Source organism: Chlamydotis macqueenii, chromosome Z (genome assembly GCF_036417535.1).
Source record: "Chlamydotis macqueenii isolate bChlMac1 chromosome Z, bChlMac1.mat, whole genome shotgun sequence".
Classification (NCBI taxonomy): domain Eukaryota; kingdom Metazoa; phylum Chordata; class Aves; order Otidiformes; family Otididae; genus Chlamydotis; species Chlamydotis macqueenii.
Genome location: NC_141593.1, coordinates 11,684,637 through 11,703,933, shown reverse-complemented (window position 1 = coordinate 11,703,933; position 19,297 = coordinate 11,684,637). Strand labels below are relative to the sequence as shown.

Below are 19,297 nucleotides of genomic sequence, written 5' to 3'. Positions count from 1 at the left end.
TACTACTGAGAAAGCATAATACACACTTTTTTTTCAGTTTCCCTACTTGAGACAACAGTGGCATCCAGTGGCCAAGCACTAATGTGTTTATGTTTTATGTAATTCATACATAATTACTATATCACAGTTTTCTATTTTATACTTCCTTATTTAATTTAAGTACAAAAGAAACAATTCTGTTCTGTTGTGTAGTCATTAAGCTTTATGACCAAAACTTACAGCTTAGCATACATAAATCTATTTGGTTGACAAGTAATAATCTAGTAACAATTCATTTCCCTTCCCATTTTCATCTTCTCAATTTATTACTGACAATAATGTTTTCCTGACAACTTTTTTAATTTAGAGAGATAAAATCTGAACAGAGCATTTAAAAATAACAAGTACTTAAAACAAATACTTTATTGAAATGGTGGCAATCAAAGATTCAGTTGGGAGGAAGCCATGTTATTGTCAAACACTGTCAACTTGTTCCTGTGAAAATCTGACTGGCCTCCACATAGAGGAGCATCACATAATTTTAAAGTATTTTTTCTCCCATGCTCCGACTTGTATTAGAGCTTAATTAGTGCCCCAGTGATTGCTACTGGCCATATGGCCATCAGCTGATAGCCAGCTGATAGCCATGTCTATTGGAACCACTAGTCGAGGCTGCTGGGGTTATGATGGGGTTGCAACAGCTGATAGCAGGCAAAGAGTAAGCGTTGGTACTACAGTGATTTCAGACAACTGGGTTGTATAACTTCTTCATGGCCTATGAGTATCAACAAGAACATTACACAGAATCTCTTTTAGTGAGAGCTCAGAGACAGCTTACATGGATAGATGGACTCTTGGTCTAAGCCATCTGTTCAGGTGTGGATAGACAAGTGTTCTTAGTTTTTCATAGAATATAGGTCTGGAATAGATATTGGGAAGTCATCTAATTTCTAGATGCTTACCCCAATAAATCTAGTTTTTTCTCAATAACTCCAAAAACATATCCAGACATTACATGCCAATGCTTAAAATTCTGTATGCGTGTATATATATATATATATATATATAAAATTTCATACTTTTCCTTTGCAGAGGTGCCACACATCTTAAGTGTTATTACCATGCAACAGCAGTGGAGACAGGCTCAGCTATACCAGATTCAACACATATGATCTAAGCTAAGGACTCACAGTGCAATACTAAGATAAAAGATAATTAGAAATCACAGCACCCTAGTAAGTTACAAGGTTCTGTTTGATGCAATCATTACTAAATAGAAGATCTGTGAAGTCAGTAATCTAAGAGTTGCTTTTCAAATGAGGAGTGTCTGAGAAGGGATCTGAAAAGACTTGTGCTTTACAGGACAGGATTCAAATCAAGTAACCTGCAACATCTATTTTTGGACATAACACAGACATCCTCCCGAGATACATCTTCTGTTCCATAATATATCAAAAATCAAAGCTCTGATCTGCAAAGTAAGTGTTTTGCTTCTTCATATCACCAAGCACAATCATTTCACAATTCATCCAGTCCAGATTAGAAACTTTATGGGATACATTTGTAAATATAGGTTTTCATCCGAGGAATGTCATGCTTGCTGTTTTTTAATGAATACCTTCTTCAGAACCAGTAAATCTTTTTCTAGTTTAAAGTTCATTTTGGGTGGGGCAGAGGGCAGGGTAGGAAATAGAAGGCTGGTCTTCAACTGATTTTTAATAATCCTAGCTCTGCTGCCTTCATTTTATCTTTTCTGATTTATAAGGATGAAGTATGACATAAAGGTGGCTAGAAAGAACAGACAATCTTCCATGTTTTTCAAGGAAACACAATATTTTTCAAGGAAACACAATGGTTGGCATAAAAGTTCTTTTCAGATATAAGTGTATATACCTCCTTTATCCCTTCCAAATTTTATTCAATCTTCCAAAAATACTGTTCTTTTATATTTGTAAGTACATTTTTAGATTACCTATTGTGCACAGGTTATACAATTCAGCATACATTTTCTCACCTCTTGTGCTTCATGTGCTATTAACTGTTCCATTAGCACTTTTCGCCGTCTTTTTTCTCGTTGTTCTCTAGCAAATGTATCTTCCTCCAAACGTTTTTTAATTTTTCTTATATATTCATCATCTGAATAAATATTTAACAGTTCAGTTGCTGTCTGTGCCGTAGTTTCTAGACTTAGTGCTTGCAATTTTTGTGTTTGCAATGATTCTTGTACACCACTGATTGAAAAGATTAAACAAAAAAAGATTACTGACTTTAGAGAAACTTTCGTTCTTCAAAGTGTTTTCCCTGTGTAGTAATGTGCAAGTCTGACCAATGCAGAACAGAATTAATTTGGCCAGTACTCTTTGTAGGCACTGTGGCTACTTCTTGATGTCCTTGTGCTCCATAATCACCACTAAGTCCAGAGAGGGGCCTTAGCACTGACTTGAGCCAACTGTCAATTAGTTAATTTGCTAATAGGAAGGCAAATTCTGCAGAAACAGGAAATTAAGATGGCTTACAGAATATGAAAGAAAAATGAGCTACTCTTCAATCTATCCATACACTCTGAGTGCAGTTTTGCAGAATTATTAATCACAGGTTGTTTACACACAGAAGTAGTAGTATGTGTGAGTGCCGCCTCTTCTGAATCACAGGTTTTTTATACACAGAAGTATCCATAGTAGTAAGCATGAGTGCCACCTCTTCTGAGTATGGAATACATATACATGTATATAAAGGGGATAGAATGGCTATAACTTAAAATTATTCACAAATAAATCAACATACAGATAACATAACTCTAAGGGGAAAGGTTAATTCTCTCTATTTTATTTGAAATGTGTTACTGTGTATGTACAACCACAACCATTCTCTCCTCTCTGCAAGTCTAACTGAGCCTACAGACTTAATGGCTGAAATGAACAGAGAAGAGATGCCCTTTGTGGCCTTTGTTGCTGCATATACAGCAAAAAGGAGAGAAGGAAGCTTGAGTCATCCTTCTACAACTATAGGTAAGGTAAAAAAAACCCTGTAGGATAGCTGGCATATTTGCAGTCCTTGTGGGGCAGTCACTCAAAGAAAAATCACAGTTTAAGCTAAACAAGCTATAACATTTTCTTCAACTAGATGTCTACATAGATGGTAGGCACCTAAGGTAGGATCCTGCCTAAGCTTAACAATCTAATGTCCAAATATTACCTGTCAGTGACTTGGCTGTGTACTTCGGAGGCATTTCCTGCCATAGAATTCTCAAACTTTTTAATCGCCTTGTATGTGTCCTGAAAGAATAACATAAAATTTAGTATTTCTTTCCTCTTCACAAAGCATCATAAAGAAGCTTCAACAAAGTAAGTGTTAAGGAATTATTTTTATGTCATGTTAATATAACAGAAAATATATTAAGCATCAGATAGATCAATAAAAAAAGCAAGACTATATCCTTCTTCTACCCTTCATTTCCTTCCCTCCCTCCTTTTCTTCGCTGTACCTATGTCCACCAGACAGAAAATCCTACATTTTTGCAGCTGTTCATTCTGCAGGATAATTCTTATTTTACATAGGACTCTAGCATCCCACCATTCAGGGATATGAAAAAAAACATATTCTGGGCTATGACCTGCTTTAGATTTACTAGGTTGAATTCATTCCTTATAGTTACTGAAGCAACTGTGTTCCTACACTCTACCTTTAAAAGCATCTACCTCAGTTGTACAGTTGAAAAAAGTGGTAATATTTGGACTCCTGATGACAATACGATCCATGAACTGTAAGATTACAATCCAAGTACTCTTCAGCACCAGATAATATGGAATACTTTTTTTTGACTGCTGTATTACGACCATCTCTTGACTTGATTTGAGACTACCGTCAGTTTCAGCTGTTACTAACATTTTTGATAAAGCAGACAGTTTTATAGTGTGTTACAGAAGAGTTCATACATTATGGTGCAAAACTTCATTGTGCACAAACGAGTACGAAATACTAATGGTTTCATTTCACATATTCTACTCAGTAGACTAGAAGCTAGAATACTGTCAGCAATTAAATTAGTACCTACCTATTATATTTATTCAATAAGAACTTTCTCTTATGTCAAAACAATTTTTTCCTAAGTAATAAATGCAGAATCATAATAATACTTAGCCAAACTTTCACTGGTTGAGTCCGCTGTATCATTTTAATAGTTACATCAGCAAATTTTTGATGGCACAAGTACAGTATTTGTAAGTGTAAATGCTTCCAGAACATCCTATGTTTTGCAAGTTCATATAATTAACAAAATAATACAGGTGATAGTTACCTCTGCTTCTCTTTTCTTCTTTAAGAATGTTCTCGCTTCAATAGCTTTTATGGTGCGGCTTGGTGGTGGCTTTGGAACCTGTACAACGGCTGCTTGAATCCTGGCCATTATTTCATTTTGTCTCCTTCTTCCTATGCGATGCTGAATATTCAACATCATGTGTTCAGATACTTGAGTTGAAACAAAGTACACCACATGATCCTAATATACTACCTATACATCTATGAAGTAAATATAATTAAGCCACAAGGATAAAGATCTTCTGGGAAGAAAGTAAAAGAGCATATCGGGCTCCAGGCTTGAGCAAATGACTTTTTTTAAAGTGGATCACTAAAACACCATGAAAGCAAAAAATTATTTGTCTTTTCTTCACAATTAAACCTTGTCTTAAGAATATTCTCAGCCACTGTATCATAAATTACCATTTTAATAACAAGAAATAGATGTTGTAAAATGCACTTGAAATTAAAGTATCATTCTACATTCTGAATAGTTGGACAGCTTAGCAATATGCTAATGTATGTTCTCAATATTTGAGGATGAAGAAATATTTTTTTTCAGTACCATTATCAGAAAATGGTACGTCTATATACGCTATGCCCACATTAACAAATAGTGTGCAATAGAAGCACATCTGTAAAGAAAAACAATTTGTGTTCAGTGCCTAATAGGCAGTTCAGGGCTTGTATTACATTCTAGCTCTAGTATGGTACCTGTTTCAGGTCAGAATTCAGCACAGAAACTGAGAATACCAGTTTCCTGGTACGGAAATTGAGAATACTGATAGGTACTATTAGCACTGGACAATGAGTCTCAGATGATCAAGAAGTAACAAACATTTAAATTACATTAGTTAAAGTACACTACAGATACATGCAGTCAAAGGTGGAATTGAGTGGAAAAAAAGGGTTTTTTTTTTACAGAGAGTCAAAGAAAATGTAAAAATAAATATGTAGATATCAAATAAGACATAAAAAATTGTATTTTACAATTTTATTTTGAAAATATTTTAGGTACTGCTTGTATTTTCTTTTCTAGATACATGAAGGGTTTTTTTTTTTTCATTCTTGTTCATGCTGTGGCAATAGAACGGCTAAATAACCGCAAGAAGACTCTCTCCCCTTAATTAGCCATACAAAAAGCATCTCAAACTAGCCAACTTAATTTTCATTATGGTTCAACACCCCTTGGATAGGTGGCCAGTTCCTCTATATAAACTACAGGCTGCACTTTGGATGAGTGTTCTCATATCTTAAGAAATTAGTTCCTCTTTTTTACTTTATCAGAACAGCTATACAGAGCTACAAGATGCTCTGAAGCCACACCCACTATAGTCTCCTTCCTTATGTCTTTTTCCTGCTTTTGAACAATGCTTCATCTTTTCTTCACAAATGAAGAATGTCACAAACCTCTTTTACAAGGACACTTAAACATCTACAGTTGTAAAATATACACCTTGTCTTCAAATCATAAATATTTTCCATGCACGGCAATATGGAAATACTCTTAATGTAATATTAAATGATTTTTAAATATAAATGTTTTTAAGGGTCTTATAACAGTATACTGGCTTTATATCTACATATTAATGATTGCCATGCATACTGCTTCTCTTTGTTTTTGTATAAACATGACTGTATAGTACAGAATTAACAAGCATTCACACTGGCTTTAACTAAGTCATTATGTACACGATGTTAAGAAAATACTTCTTCAGAAGTCTATAAAAAGTAAATACTCACCTTTTCAATGTCTTGGGCTCTTTGTCTCTCTTGGAGCTTCTGAACTTTCTGTTGTTCTGCAATACGTATACGAGCAATTTTATCTTCTATTGCCTTAGATTTTTTTTCAAAATGCTCTGAAATCTGCTGTAGTTGCAAATCAACCTGACGTGGTGTTAAAGTTTTCAAACGCTAAAATTAAACATCACGCAATGAAGAGTCAGAAACAGTAAGAAACATATTTAAATATGGTTATTTTGTAATAATAATTTAAAACTCTGTTTTCTGTGTTAATGTACACAGAACAAGATCTAAACATAGTGGAGTATTTTTTCAGAAAAACAAGACTAGCTTCATCGAAAAGAACATGCAGGTTTGAATTCAAACAATGCCAAACTTTATTTAGTTTGGAGAGAAGGAGGCTGAGGGGCGACCTCATTGCTCTCTACAGCTTCCTAGGGAGGGAAAGTAGAGAGGGAGGTGCTGAGCTCTTCTCCCTGATATTCAGTGACAGGACATGTGGGAATGATTCAAAGTTGTGTCAGTGGAGGTTCAAACTTAACATTAGGAAACATTTCTTTACCAAGAGCTTGGTCAAACACTGGAAAAGGCTTCCTAGAGAGGCAGTCAGTGCCCCATGCCTAACAGTGTTCAAGAGGCATTTGGAAAAGGCCCTTATTTATACGCTTTAACTTTTGCTCAGCCCTGAAGTGCTCAGACAGTTGGACTAGATGATCCTCGTAGGTCCCTTCCAACTGAACTATTCTATTATATTCAAACCAAAATGCAGGTAATTCCACTTAAATATAACAATAGATAATTACTGAAAGGGTGATAATTTGCCCAGACAGGCTGTGAAGTTTCAGTCTTTGGAGATATTCAAAACCCAACTGAACAAGGTCCTGAGCAACTTGCCCTAGCTGACTTTGCTTAGAGCAGGGGTATGGATTAAATAACTTCCAGAGGCCACTTTCAACCTCAACTATTGTACAATTCAAATGTCATTCTGAATATATTTATTGACAGGAGCTACTCTTAGTTGCTTTATCTTCTTTAAGCTATCCATATATAGGTGAAAGGATTTTTCAACTGTTTGGTACTACCCTTGCTCTTGTTCGTAAACGTTCTGCTTGTAGACTATTTTTCAGAAAGCATGCCAGAAAAAAATGTGAAATTTCACCCAGCTCAATTTGATTCACGATACATAGCTTCTTAAAGATTGTTCAGCCTGATATAATTATGGCCTGCACATGCTGAAAGTTTCTGCCGAAGACAAGAAGAATATCCTTAACACAATCTACTACATCAATACTGACTTCCTCTTTGATTTTTCCTCTTCGGATTATTCAGCATATGGTTATTGTAGGCTGGAGCGTAGTATAAATATATGGAGAGATATGCAACAGAAGGAATCAAACCACTATGGCATAAAGCTCAACACAGTTTTAAGTAAGTTTCCTGGAGGGGAAATCAGTCTAGGTTGATACCTAGACTGCAATGCAGTCTGCAATCTGTACTGACCAAATGAGTAAGATGGCAATTGCTGAACAACTACTAGCCTTTGTTTCTATATGTATTTGAAGTCTGGACAAAGTTTAAAAATAGGAGAGGTGACACAGAATGAGCTAAAACAAAGGAACGCTAATCACAGATGATCATGATCCTCATGAGTCACAGATAAATACTGTAATCTTATTGTCTATGCCTAAGACATAGCACATGACTGCTCCTTTTCCACAGAAGTATTGGATTTTGAATAAGAGATTAAAAAGTTGGGAGGGGAAGTATGTGACATGCTTGAGATGTGCAGGTATGCTACCTTTTTTCTTATGTATTTATACAAAATGGATATAGCTATTTACCTCTCGATACAAAACACTTTCAATAGACTGAAGCTTTGCAGTTGCTGGAGGTCTCATTGTTTCCATGGCTACTCCAGTGAGCTTTGCTTTTCTCTTTTTTCCTAAAGCAATATACAATTCATATAAAAGCTTCGTTGCAGCCCCATGCTGTCCTGTCATTATGTCTTGGGCCACATTCTCATTAAACTGTACACCAAGGAGGTGAAGTGTGGGCTCCAGGCGAGTAAAATTGTTAAGTTTTGCATTTGCAGCCCTATATGATTAAAAACAACAACAAATCAGAACATAAACTTATTTTCAATTCCAACTTGCTGCAATAAGCATGGTCATGACATTTATCTCATACCAAGATACAAGCATGAAAAGAAACACAGAGAACTTCCTTAAAGTAATGTGGTACACACTTTGGCTTAGGTTTTACACTGCAGTGCATGTAGGTGCATTGGTCTACCAGGCACAACTTTTGCGAAAAACAGAGACCACACTGGGTTATATAAATCTTGATACATGCACACATAAAGTGCACCTGACAGTAAAAGCTTATCCTCAATTACAGGTAATCATATACCATCCACAAAAAGTTCAAAGAATTAAAATGAAGTTTCTATATTGGCTGTATCAATCCATTTGAGCTCTAACCAGCCAAAATATAGGATATTATTTTAAAAGCCTATACAATCTATTAACCCTCACAACACCTTGTCATATTTTTTCCCAGTAAAAAGAAATGAATGCATGGGTTGGAGTAGTGTTGAAAACAAAGACTGTGCTCTCAATGAGCAAAATTCACGTTCAAAACTGAATTAGCATATTGCAGATTAATGTTACTCTTGATACATAGATTCTCCTGTAGAAGCATTCAAGATCTGTAGACATACAGGCAAAGCACTAATAACAATAAATTATCAATGTATCACGATTAACACATCAAATTTCATCCAATAAATCCATAACTTCAAGCTAAGTCAGAATGTCATGCTTTCTATACTGCTCTATCACTTGAGTTCACAACAGTTCCTTCACATGAACCAATAAGCTTCTGAGATCAGCCAAGCTACATCATTTCTACAAAAATGTCCAATTTTAACTTAAGACCTTCTGGTGACAGTGTTCACCTTATTCCTAGTTGAAACTGTCCAGGAGCTCGTTATTCTTACTATAATTTCTGATGCCTTGTTTCTTACACAATTATACACTACTGCAGCTTACAACTAATGAACACTTTTATGCCATTGATTCAAGATTAAGGTGAGTCCTATTGTCAGAAATCACCTCACATGCATGGAGAAACTGCAGTGATAACACCTTAACTTAACTTTTTATTCTGTATTAAAATCAGATGGAATTTCTTAAACCTGCCTCATAATCCAAAAATGTAAATCTTATTTCAAGATCATTGTAAGAGTTCAGGGAAAATTAGAATATTTCATTTGTCATGTATGGACAGCGAAACTGGAAAAACTTTTCCAGTTGTATTCCTTTTAAAATAGTATCACTTTCTCAATTATTCCCTTGCTTACATGTCCAGCTGTGTAACATAAGCAGCTAATATAGCTAAGTAGGTCTTGACTAGTTAGTCACAATGATTCCACATTCTTTTCTGTTAGTGTCTTCTAGATTACAGTTACTCATCCAAAAAAAAAAGGAATCTACATTTCTCCCACCATCACGCCAACAGGCATGATCTTGCTTTGGGCTGTGCTAAAACACATTAAAGTGACTCCACCTTACCAAATGATCTGTGAATAACAGAATTTTCCTTAATAGCACATTCCAAATTTTAAAAGTATTACTTTATAGATATTAAGATTAGGCAGGCACAGGTTCTTGAGGGATTCCAGAACTGTACAATGCCTATTGCACTGTAACAATTGTTTTTAATGTGCAGGAGAAACACCTTTGAATTGAGAAAATATTGCATCAATTCTCAATAGTTTTCAAAGGATTAATGTCAGTAATTATTAGAACAGGAAATAATGAAGAAAGCTGAAAACATCAAATTCTCTTTACAAAGCCATGGAGTGCCATGGTAAAGAATACCATGTACAGTCCCCCTCCCTCTCATATGTCAGATACTCGAAGACCTGAGTATTCATCAGGGCCTTTCTCTGTACCTGCTCCAATACATCCACATCCACATTCTTTCAGGGAGTCCTGAACTGGACACAGCAGCCTAGATACAGTCTCACCAGGGCCATATCTTCTTAACGTAGTCCAGGATGCTCTTGACCTTCTTTGCTGGAAGGGCACACTGTTGGCTCATGGTCAACTTGTTCTCCAGGGCCTCCAAGCCCTTCTCTGCAAAGCTGCTGTCAAGATAGTTGGTTGGCTAGTACTAAGGTATAGGGTTTTTCTCTGCAGATGCAGAATTTTGCATTTCTCTTTGCTGAAATTCATGAGATTCTTGTCAGCCCTCTTCTTCAGCCCATCAAGGAGCCTCTGAATGGCAGCACAACTGTTTGTGTATCAACCACTCCTTCCAGTTTTGCACTGTCTGCAGACTTGCTGAGGGTTGTATTTTGTCTCACCAAGCAGATCATTAACGAAGATGTTAAACAGAAATGGCCTGAGAGTCAGCCCTGGGGCTACACCACTAATCACTGGCTCTCAGCTGCACTTCACACTGTTGATCAGAACCCCTTCAGTCTGGCAGTTAAGCCAGATTTCAGTCCATATCAGTGTACACTTACCTTCTCTGTACTTGATCAGTTTGTCTATGAAGATGTTAAGGAAGACAGCATCCAAAATCAAGACAAACAGAATATGCTGATCTTCTCTTAACCATTGAGCCTGCCACCTTGTTGTAGAAGGCTGTCAGGTTAGCCAGGCATGATTTCCCCTTCCTAAATTCATGCTGACAACTCCCAGTCATCATCTTGCCCTTAATATGCTTGGAGACGGTTTCCATGCTTGTTTGCTCCATCAGTTCCTAGGGACTGAGGTGAGGCTGATGGGCTTGTACATCACCAGTTCCTGCTTCTTGCTTTTCCTTGAAGAGACGAATGACAGTTTGTGCTGGTTTTGTGTAGCGGGGATGGGCTACAGTGTCAGCTTCTGCAAGAAGCTGCTAGAAGTTTCTCCTTTGTCCAGTGTACCTGGCCAGGTCTAGGGCAGACCCACCACTGGACAGGGCCAAGCTGACTGGCAACAGTGATAGTGCCTCTGTGGTAATATATTTAAGAAGAGGAAAATAAAATAAAGAAGAAGTAGAAGTGAGGGCAGAGACGGGGAGGCATGAGCCCTGTGGGCCTTGCAGGCCTCACCCTCTGGCCTCCCGCCAGGCAGCCATCTGGGGCCAACTCAGTCCGGCTGCAAGAAGTGGAGAGGAGAGGAGATGTGAAGAGAACCTGAGAGGCGTCTGCCTGAGCCCATTGTGAAGAATTTCTGGTGAGAGGAACGGCTGCAGACGCCAAGGTCAGTGCAGAAGGAGGGACAGCAGTAACGCTGCTCCCGGCAGAGATTCCCCTGCAGCCCGTGGTGCAGCCCATGGTGAGGCCGGCTGTGCCCCTGCAGCCCATGGAGGCCCACGGAGGAGCAGAGATCCACCTGCAGCCCGGGGAGGACCCCACGCCAGGGCAGGTGGATGCCTGAAGGAGGCTGTGGCCCGTGGAGGGCCAGCTTTGGGGCAGTTTGTGAAGGACTGTAGCCCATGGGAGGGACCCCACACTGGAGCAGGGGAAGAATGTAAGGAATTCTTCATCCAAGGAAGGAGTGGCAGAAAACAACATGTGATGAACTGACCACAGCCCCATTCCCTATTCCGGCCTGTGTTGCTTGGGGAGGAAAGAAGGTGGAGATAACTCAGAATGAAGTCAAGCCTGGGAAAAGGGGAGGGGTGAGAGGAAAAGTTGAGTTGATTTCTTTTTCTCTCTCATAATCCTGCTTTGGTTTTGTTATTAATAAATGGAAACAGTTTTCACCAAATCAAGTCTGTTTTGCCCATAACAGGAACTTGAATGATTTCTCCCTGTCCTTATCTCAAACCTGGAGCTTTTTGTTTTATTTTCTCTCCCCTGTTCTCTCAGAGGGTGGGGAGAGTGAGTGAGAGACTGTGTAGCTTTGTCCTGAGCGGAGCTGAACTACGACACAGTTGCATTCTTCCAATCCCAGGGAATCTCCCCAGTCACTGTGACCTTTCAAAGATTATTGAGAGTGGCCTAGCAATGACATTGGCCAGCTGCCTCAGCATGTGTGGGTATATGCCATCAGGTCCCACAAACTTGTGTATTTCTGGTTTATTTAAATATTCCTGAAGCTGATCCTTCTCCACCAGGGCTAAGCTTTTCTTGCTGCAGACTTTTCTGCTAGTCTCAAGGGCTTTGGATTCCTGAGTGCAAGTTTTACCAGTAGAGAGCAAGACTGGGAAGGCACTAAGTACTTCATCCTTTTGCATGGGTTTTTTTTCACTGGGTCCTCTGCTCCAGTCACCAGTATGTTCATGTTTTCTTTAGCCTTCCTTTTGCCATGGAGATTCCTGAAAAGCTCTTACAATTTCCCTCTATGTCCCTCACCAGTTTTGACTCTGAATGGGCGCTGGCTTTCATAAAGCCATCCCTGCACACTCAGTGTCTCTGTGTTCCTCCTGGGTCACCTGACCCTGCTTCCACATCTTCTATGCTTCCTTTTTGTGTTTGAATTTTGTCAGTAGCACCTTATCCATCCATTCACACCTCCTGCTGCCTGTGCTCAGGCATCACATTGATGTTGGATACCTGGAGTACCAGGGGCACTTAGTGAACAATCCAGACCGAATGGAATTGTTATGTTTGTGAGCAGCAGGCCTCAAGGACATCACTGAAGCCGCTTGTGAGAAAGTACTGAAGCTGCCTGTAAGAAAGTACTGAAGCCACCTGTGAGAAAATAATGAGGCCGCCTGTGAGAAAGTAATGAAGCTTCCTGTGAGAAAGTAAACGAAGCAACCTTGAGAAGAAGGAAAACAGCTGGCATACGTGACTGGGGGCTGAACGTGATACAGGGTGCAGGTGGAGAGAGCCGTGCGCGTGAACAAAGAGACTTAACCAATCATATTTTAGCTAGGAGCGCGTGCATGATATAGTTAACCAATTAGTAGAGAGCTTGCGCATGATACGGAATTAGAAGGGCTATATTAACCGGGATGTATCAACAATAAATCGGCATTTGCTTGATCATATTGGTCGTCAGCAGTGTCCGTTACTTCCACGTCAACACATTGAGATGGAATATTCTTGAGCTTGGTGGAGGTGATCGTTGAGGAAAAAAAAAAAAAAAAAAAAAATCAGCTCTCCTGCACCTTCTCTCCAGGATCATTTTACATAAGATTCTTCCAAGCAGATCCCTGAACAAGCCAAAATTTCCTCTTCTGAAGTTGTGATGCTGCTGTTGAGCTTGTTCATTCCTGTCAAGATCATGAACTCTACCATCTCATGCTCAGTGCAGTCAATGTTGCCTCCGACCTTCCTTGTTTGTACGTACTAGGTTTAGCAGAACATCTCCCTTCTTCAGGTTCTCAATCGCGTGTCTCAGGAAGCTATGATCAATGCACTTCAGTAACCTCCTAGATTGTTTGTACCTGGTGGTTTTGCTCTTCCAGCAAATACCAACCTGGTTAATGTTTCCCATTCAGGCTGAGGTATGTGAAAATGAGAATTCTTCCAGTTGTCTCAAGAAAACCTTATATACTTTTTCCTGCTCAAGCAGTCTGTGGCAAACAGTCACCACAACATCACAGGTTAGTCTTTCCTCTCATCTTAACCCATAAGATCTTAACTAATTAATGATTCATCCCAAGGAGGAGCTCCATGCATTTTCTCTGCTCTCTCACATTAAGGGCAACTCCTTCTCCTCGCCTTCCTGGCCTGTCCTTCCTAAAGAGCCTATATCCAGCCATGGCAGCACTCCAGTTGTGCGAGCTATCCCACTGCCTCTCGGTGATTCCAATGATAACATAGTTCTGCAACTGCACACAAGCCTCTCCTTCCTCCTCTTTGTTCTCCATATACAAGCACCTCAGAGAGGCAGCCAGTTGTGTTGATTTCCCAGAAAAGAGTGCAAGTGCCTCTCCCATAATGCTGTGTTTTCAGCATTTCCTTAATTGTGTACATACATTTGGGGGGGCAGCCTTCTACATTGTTTTGTCTCTCTTATTCACATCACCTTCACCTCTTGCTTGCCAGTCTAGGCCATCACTTCCTCACTTGTTTGAGAGTCATGATCTCCCCATCCCATCATTCCAAAAACTATCCTCATCAGTTTCAGTAGCCTGTTGGCAAAGATCCTTTTACCCAACTTAGTCAGGTGGATCCCATCTCTTCCTAGCAGTCCTCTTTCTTCAAAGAAGATCCCATGACTGTAAAAACCAAATCTTTTCTGTAGCCAGCAGCCGCACAACCACTTGTTGACCTGTAGAATCTATCCACTCCCTATTGAGCCCTTCCACTTTACCACCAGAATTGAAGAAAGAGTATAAATAAATAAGAAGTGCAAAGAACATGAAAAAGAGGTTCAGAAGAAACAGGAAGAGGATGTACAGCTTGGCACACTTGATTCACACGTGCAGTGAGGCCTACCTGTTGTCAAAATGGAGGGTAAGCCAAGGAACCCCATGAATTGCATCATAAAATCTGTAGATTTTTCAACTTCCTTGTTTTTTTTTTCTTCTTCATTGTGGATATTACCTCAGTTTACAGGTAAACTGGGGTATTCCACCAGAACTTAACTCAGAGCCACACAGTGCATCTCTACCATTTTCATTTTAGTGAAAATGGATTGGTCACTACCACACCAGCCCTCTGGATTCCTGGCTTTACCCAGCCCACAGGGACAGTGTCAGTATTCCAGTACGAGAGACATCCTTGAAGGGCTTGTTGGACTTTTGGTCTAGCCTGCTACTGTAACTACCTTAGTTACAACCCAAATGCATAATTTTCCAGAAGCAGTATGATCAATCTCTCTGAAAATATAAAGCTAATCTGTGCGTCAAATACAAGTAGCTTTTGACTTATTGATAAATGTATCAGATCTTGATAAGGTCTAGATCTTTCCCACTCTGCATTAGCAAATCCTAACTGAAAAATAATTATTTTGTCTAATTTCTGTAAGAGACTTGTTGACTTGATATCCATATGTACTAACCTGCTCTGTGAAAATTGATTAAAGTCATCCTGAAGACCGTGTTTGTGTAGAAGTTCTCCTAGGAGGTAGCCAGTAGAAAATTCTTCCGAAAATGACCCTGGAACTAAGTTGGGGTTTTTGTTGTTTGTTTAAAAAAAATAAATAATTAAAAGGATTAATACAACTAATGCAACTCATTATTATTTTTATAACAAAATTAAGTCCAAACTTTATTAAATAATTCAAAGAAATTTTAGGAGATTAATCTAGCAGGAACTAGTTTTCAAGTCACAAATAAATCTTTCAATGTAGTTATTTTGCAACATAAGATTCAGGTAGTCATTTAATTCTCATTTTCAGTGATAAAAGTAAACATTGTCATAATTGTCTTTAAGATCATGGCGATATCTGTAAATGATAATTACTAAATTTTCTGTAAAAAAAAAAAAAGCAAATGTAAACAAAGCTAGATCTCATGTGCTTCTCTTCCATGGAAAGTTGCTCCCTTCTTGCAGAACAAATGCTTCTCCAAAGCTAGCATGCCACCTGCTACCCACAGCAAAGCCCTGCTTTGCAAACATATTAAAATATTTTTATCCTCCGGAGTCCTTATTAGCAGGTGAAGCTTGAGTGCCTCATACCTCCTGAGAGCACTTGTGCTTTGAGGAAAATCAACTTCACCTCGAAAATCACTGTCTCGCACAGGAAGATTGAAAATGGACCCGAGGAGGCGTTGTGCCTGGACGCGAGGAAGCGGGAGGGTTCGGGTCGGTAGGTCAGCGGGAGTTCGCCCCGGGGGTCCCCCGCGACCGTTCGGGGGGACGAGGGCCTGACCCCGACGCAGACCCCCGCGCTGACAGCCAAGCCCGCAGCCCCGCGAGCCGATGTCCCCTCCCAGTGCAGCAGGGCCGCCACTCACCCACTCTCCGGGAGAGCTTCACCTCCTCGTTCAGCCACTCGCACAAAATCTCCGACATGGCAGGCGGCGGCGGTGCGGTGGCCCTGGCCTTCCCAACCGCCTGACACCGCGTCCTGTTGCCACGACGACGGGGCCCGGCGCATGCGCGATGAGGAGGGGGGAAAGCGCTCCCCCCTTCGCCCCAGCGGCCAACCCCCCCACGAGCGCCCGCCGCCCCGAGGGGGCTGCGCATGCGCCGCAGGTGGGGGGCGGGGTCGCGGGTGTGGCCGGGGCGGGGAGGCGAGGAGGAAGGTGAGCCCGCCGCGGGGAGGGGCGCGTGCCCGTGGCGGCGGCGGCGCGCACCGGCCCGTTGTCCGACCCAACAGCCTGTGCGGCGGGGCCGTCAGGCGTTGAGGGGGCGAGGGCCGGGCTGCCCGTGGGCTGAGGACCGGGCGGCTGAGCACGAGGGAGCTCGTGGATGTGGCGGGGGGCGACAGGGTCCTTCTGGCCACACGTGGTCGGTGCCACCCGCCGTTCAGCCCGCTGCTCGATCACCCTCTGCCCTTGTCTGTCAGGTCTCCCCGCGTCGGCTGGCGGTGGGGGAGCTGCCCGCCCCACCGCTGCTCGTTTGGTGTGTGCTTAAATCACTACTTCCCCCTTCCACCCCCAGCGTACGCAGCTCATTGTGGAATTTGCTCTCGTGCTAGTGGAGGTGGTGTAGAGCAGAGGACCCTCAGCCTGAAGAACAATCTGGCAGGAAAAAGAAAAAAGAGAAGAAAATTAATCCTGCATATTTTTCCCCAAATCAGTTCACATAACTGCACAAATCACTGTGTTAGCACCGTATGAAAGGGGTAGGGGACAGCAAAAAAAAAAAAAAAAAAAGCTTTGTCAGTTTAAATGCTTGCTGCACATTTGCAGGGATGTTTCTCAACAGCAGTGTTTGTGTAAAAAGTCTCAGAAGCATTTGAGTGCCAGTACAGCTGGTCGTGTGGCCCTGCAGTAAGGCAGTGTGGGGATCCGAGCTTGGTTTGAAATAAGCCTCACTGATACTGGTTTTTGCTCAGCTTTTGTTTGTGTTAGGTCATCTTTGGTTTAGAATCACGCTGAAATAATCATGCATAGTTTTCGTGCCCCCGTTTTGAAGAGTGTGTTGCAAAAATGTAGACCATAGAGAAGAGAACTACATCACGAAAATACAATGTACGCCATGGGAATTTAAACTGGCCAGTTTATTTTCCTGGAAATTAGGTTTTCAAGTACCTTTCAGTGCAATACAAAATCCTTATGGATTATCTAATCTAGAAAAGACAGGAACAAGAGGTTCTAGTGGTTAATGACAGGCAGACAACAAACTAACCACAGTTTTCAAAAGTGACAATGATTAACAGTTGACTTAAACAACTTGGAATATTATGGATTCTGTTCCTCTGGAAGTCTTCAGATTAAATCTCTGTGCTTTTACAAAGAGTCTGCTTTAAACTGAAGTAAATTACTGACTTTTGTAAGAGTAAATGTATAACTGGCCAGTCATTTATATCTTGAGAAGGTCGTTGTGGAATTAGTGGCACATGAATGAATCAAGTAACAGGAAATTTCAAGAGATGGAAAGTACTTTTAGGGCAGATGTTTAAATTAATATTTATCTCTTTTTAAGAATATAAATTTTTGTCTATAGGTTAAGTTACAAAAATACCCACAGTTCAGGGGTATTTTTTTAAAATGCAAATGTTTGCAGTGGGAGTATCTACCATTAGAGTGTATTTCTGCTATGTCAGAGGGCAAAGAACAAACCTGTTTTAGCTTCATAGTGGAATTTTTTCCTCAGCTCCAGAAATCAATGTATGTGTATTTATGTTCGTATATGGATAAATGTTGCTGTAAGTAGTCATTAACAGAAGTTTATGTTGATTTAAAAAATGTAAACCATACCTGATTTATATTAAGTTTAGATCTTCTTTCCGTATCACCCCTGACTTTGAAAAGCTGATACTTCCTGTATCTTTACAATTTTTAATGGAATGTATGCCTTCAAATTCATTATCATATTCAATGGATTTCTAAACAGTTAATTTTGTTTAAAAATAACATTTCTTGTTTTGTCTGGTGAGATGGACATAATAAAATCTTACTCAGACAAGCTAGAATTGTGAAGAAGATGTGGAATTTCTCTCATATTTAAATTCAGTAGTGGTTAGCTGTTTCATCCATCTTAGCTCTTAACAAATTAATGTAGCTTTCTTACAGAATTCTGACTAGTGGTGAAATAATGCAGTAATCAATTTTTACTTCATTCTTTTCCTGAATTTAAGAACTTGGAAAAATGTCTGTGTTCTGCACTGTGATAGCTGAGTCCAGAGAGTGTTTGAAGGAAAATACTTGCAGACAACAAATAAGGTAACTGTTTCCCTAATTCTACCCTGGCCTAAAACACCAGTATTTTTAAGTAATAAGGTTATTTATTCTATGTTCTGTTAATGTCTTACTTCTCCAGTAGAAATGCCAGTGGTAATGTCCTGGAAATTCCAAACTGGTTTTCCACAGGATACTGTCCTTTGGGTAATGTGGCTTTTAGACACTAATAGTGGGCTGTGGAATGCATCTGAATTTTTCACCTAAAATTCTGTTTTTATTTTAAACTTCATGCATCTTCCTGTGGACTTGCTTTGAAAGAGGAGGGAATTGTCTATATAGTATTTATAGTGGTCAAAGGAATAGAAGATATCAAACAGCAATCTGTTGAGCACAGAAACTGGAGTGCCAGGGATTACCTGTTACATTTCATTCTTTTTGCCCTCCTGAAGGAAACTGCATGTATGAAGAACAAAAATGAGCTTATGACATAATCACGCCTACACCTTTTGTGTATATTAGTTATGAATACCATGGACGTAATAGTGGTATGCACAGAGAATAAAAGGGCAAAATCCAGTTTTTAAAGTTGTTATCAAAAAACATAAGCTTTTATCACAAAAGGGCAATTAAAATACTTCTAAATGTTCAAGATACTAAACTGAAGGGGGAATTAATTAGGAGGAATGATTTTGTCTTAATACAACCAAGATTAAGAAGAGTCAAATGTATAAGCACCTGAATTGTTAAATTAAATTGCATTTAGATTGAAACTGTGCAGACAGTAGTAGCACTAAATTGATACAGCATTTTTGGTTTTTTTTTGCACCAGAATTTGTTGCTGCATCGCTAAGATTATTGATGTACTCTTATGTTCTTTATTGTTTGCTTGCCTTGTCTCTTTCCTGGGAGGTTACAAAGACGCTAAATAGCCTCCACTTCTCATAGGGCTGCTTTTCCACGTTTCCCTCTCTAGTCTGATTATTCATTTTACTTAATGTTATTTATTCCCTCTGGCATGATCAAACGATCACATTCTCTTTGAAACTTAGCTTCAACTGTATTAATCCTGCACAGATACATTCCTCTCACCTGG

At 39.8% G+C, this 19,297-nt stretch overlaps 1 protein-coding gene across 1 annotated transcript in view; it reads right to left on the bottom strand.

The window, feature by feature from the left end:
* SPEF2 (sperm flagellar and cilia associated 2) overlaps window positions 1-15,978 on the bottom strand; it is an 88,265-nt gene extending 72,287 nt beyond the window's left edge. Inside the window, exons 1-7 of the mRNA XM_086770466.1 lie at window positions 15,871-15,978; window positions 14,973-15,075; window positions 7,875-8,112; window positions 5,986-5,997; window positions 4,277-4,417; window positions 3,175-3,254; window positions 1,994-2,210 (exon numbers count right to left, since the gene is read on the bottom strand). Of these exons, the coding sequence (XP_086626592.1) occupies window positions 1,994-2,210; window positions 3,175-3,254; window positions 4,277-4,417; window positions 5,986-5,997; window positions 7,875-8,112; window positions 14,973-15,075; window positions 15,871-15,928 (849 nt within the window). The 5' untranslated portion in view covers window positions 15,929-15,978. The remainder of the gene's footprint in view (window positions 1-1,993; window positions 2,211-3,174; window positions 3,255-4,276; window positions 4,418-5,985; window positions 5,998-7,874; window positions 8,113-14,972; window positions 15,076-15,870) is intronic.
* Window positions 15,979-19,297: the final 3,319 nt, after the last annotated feature.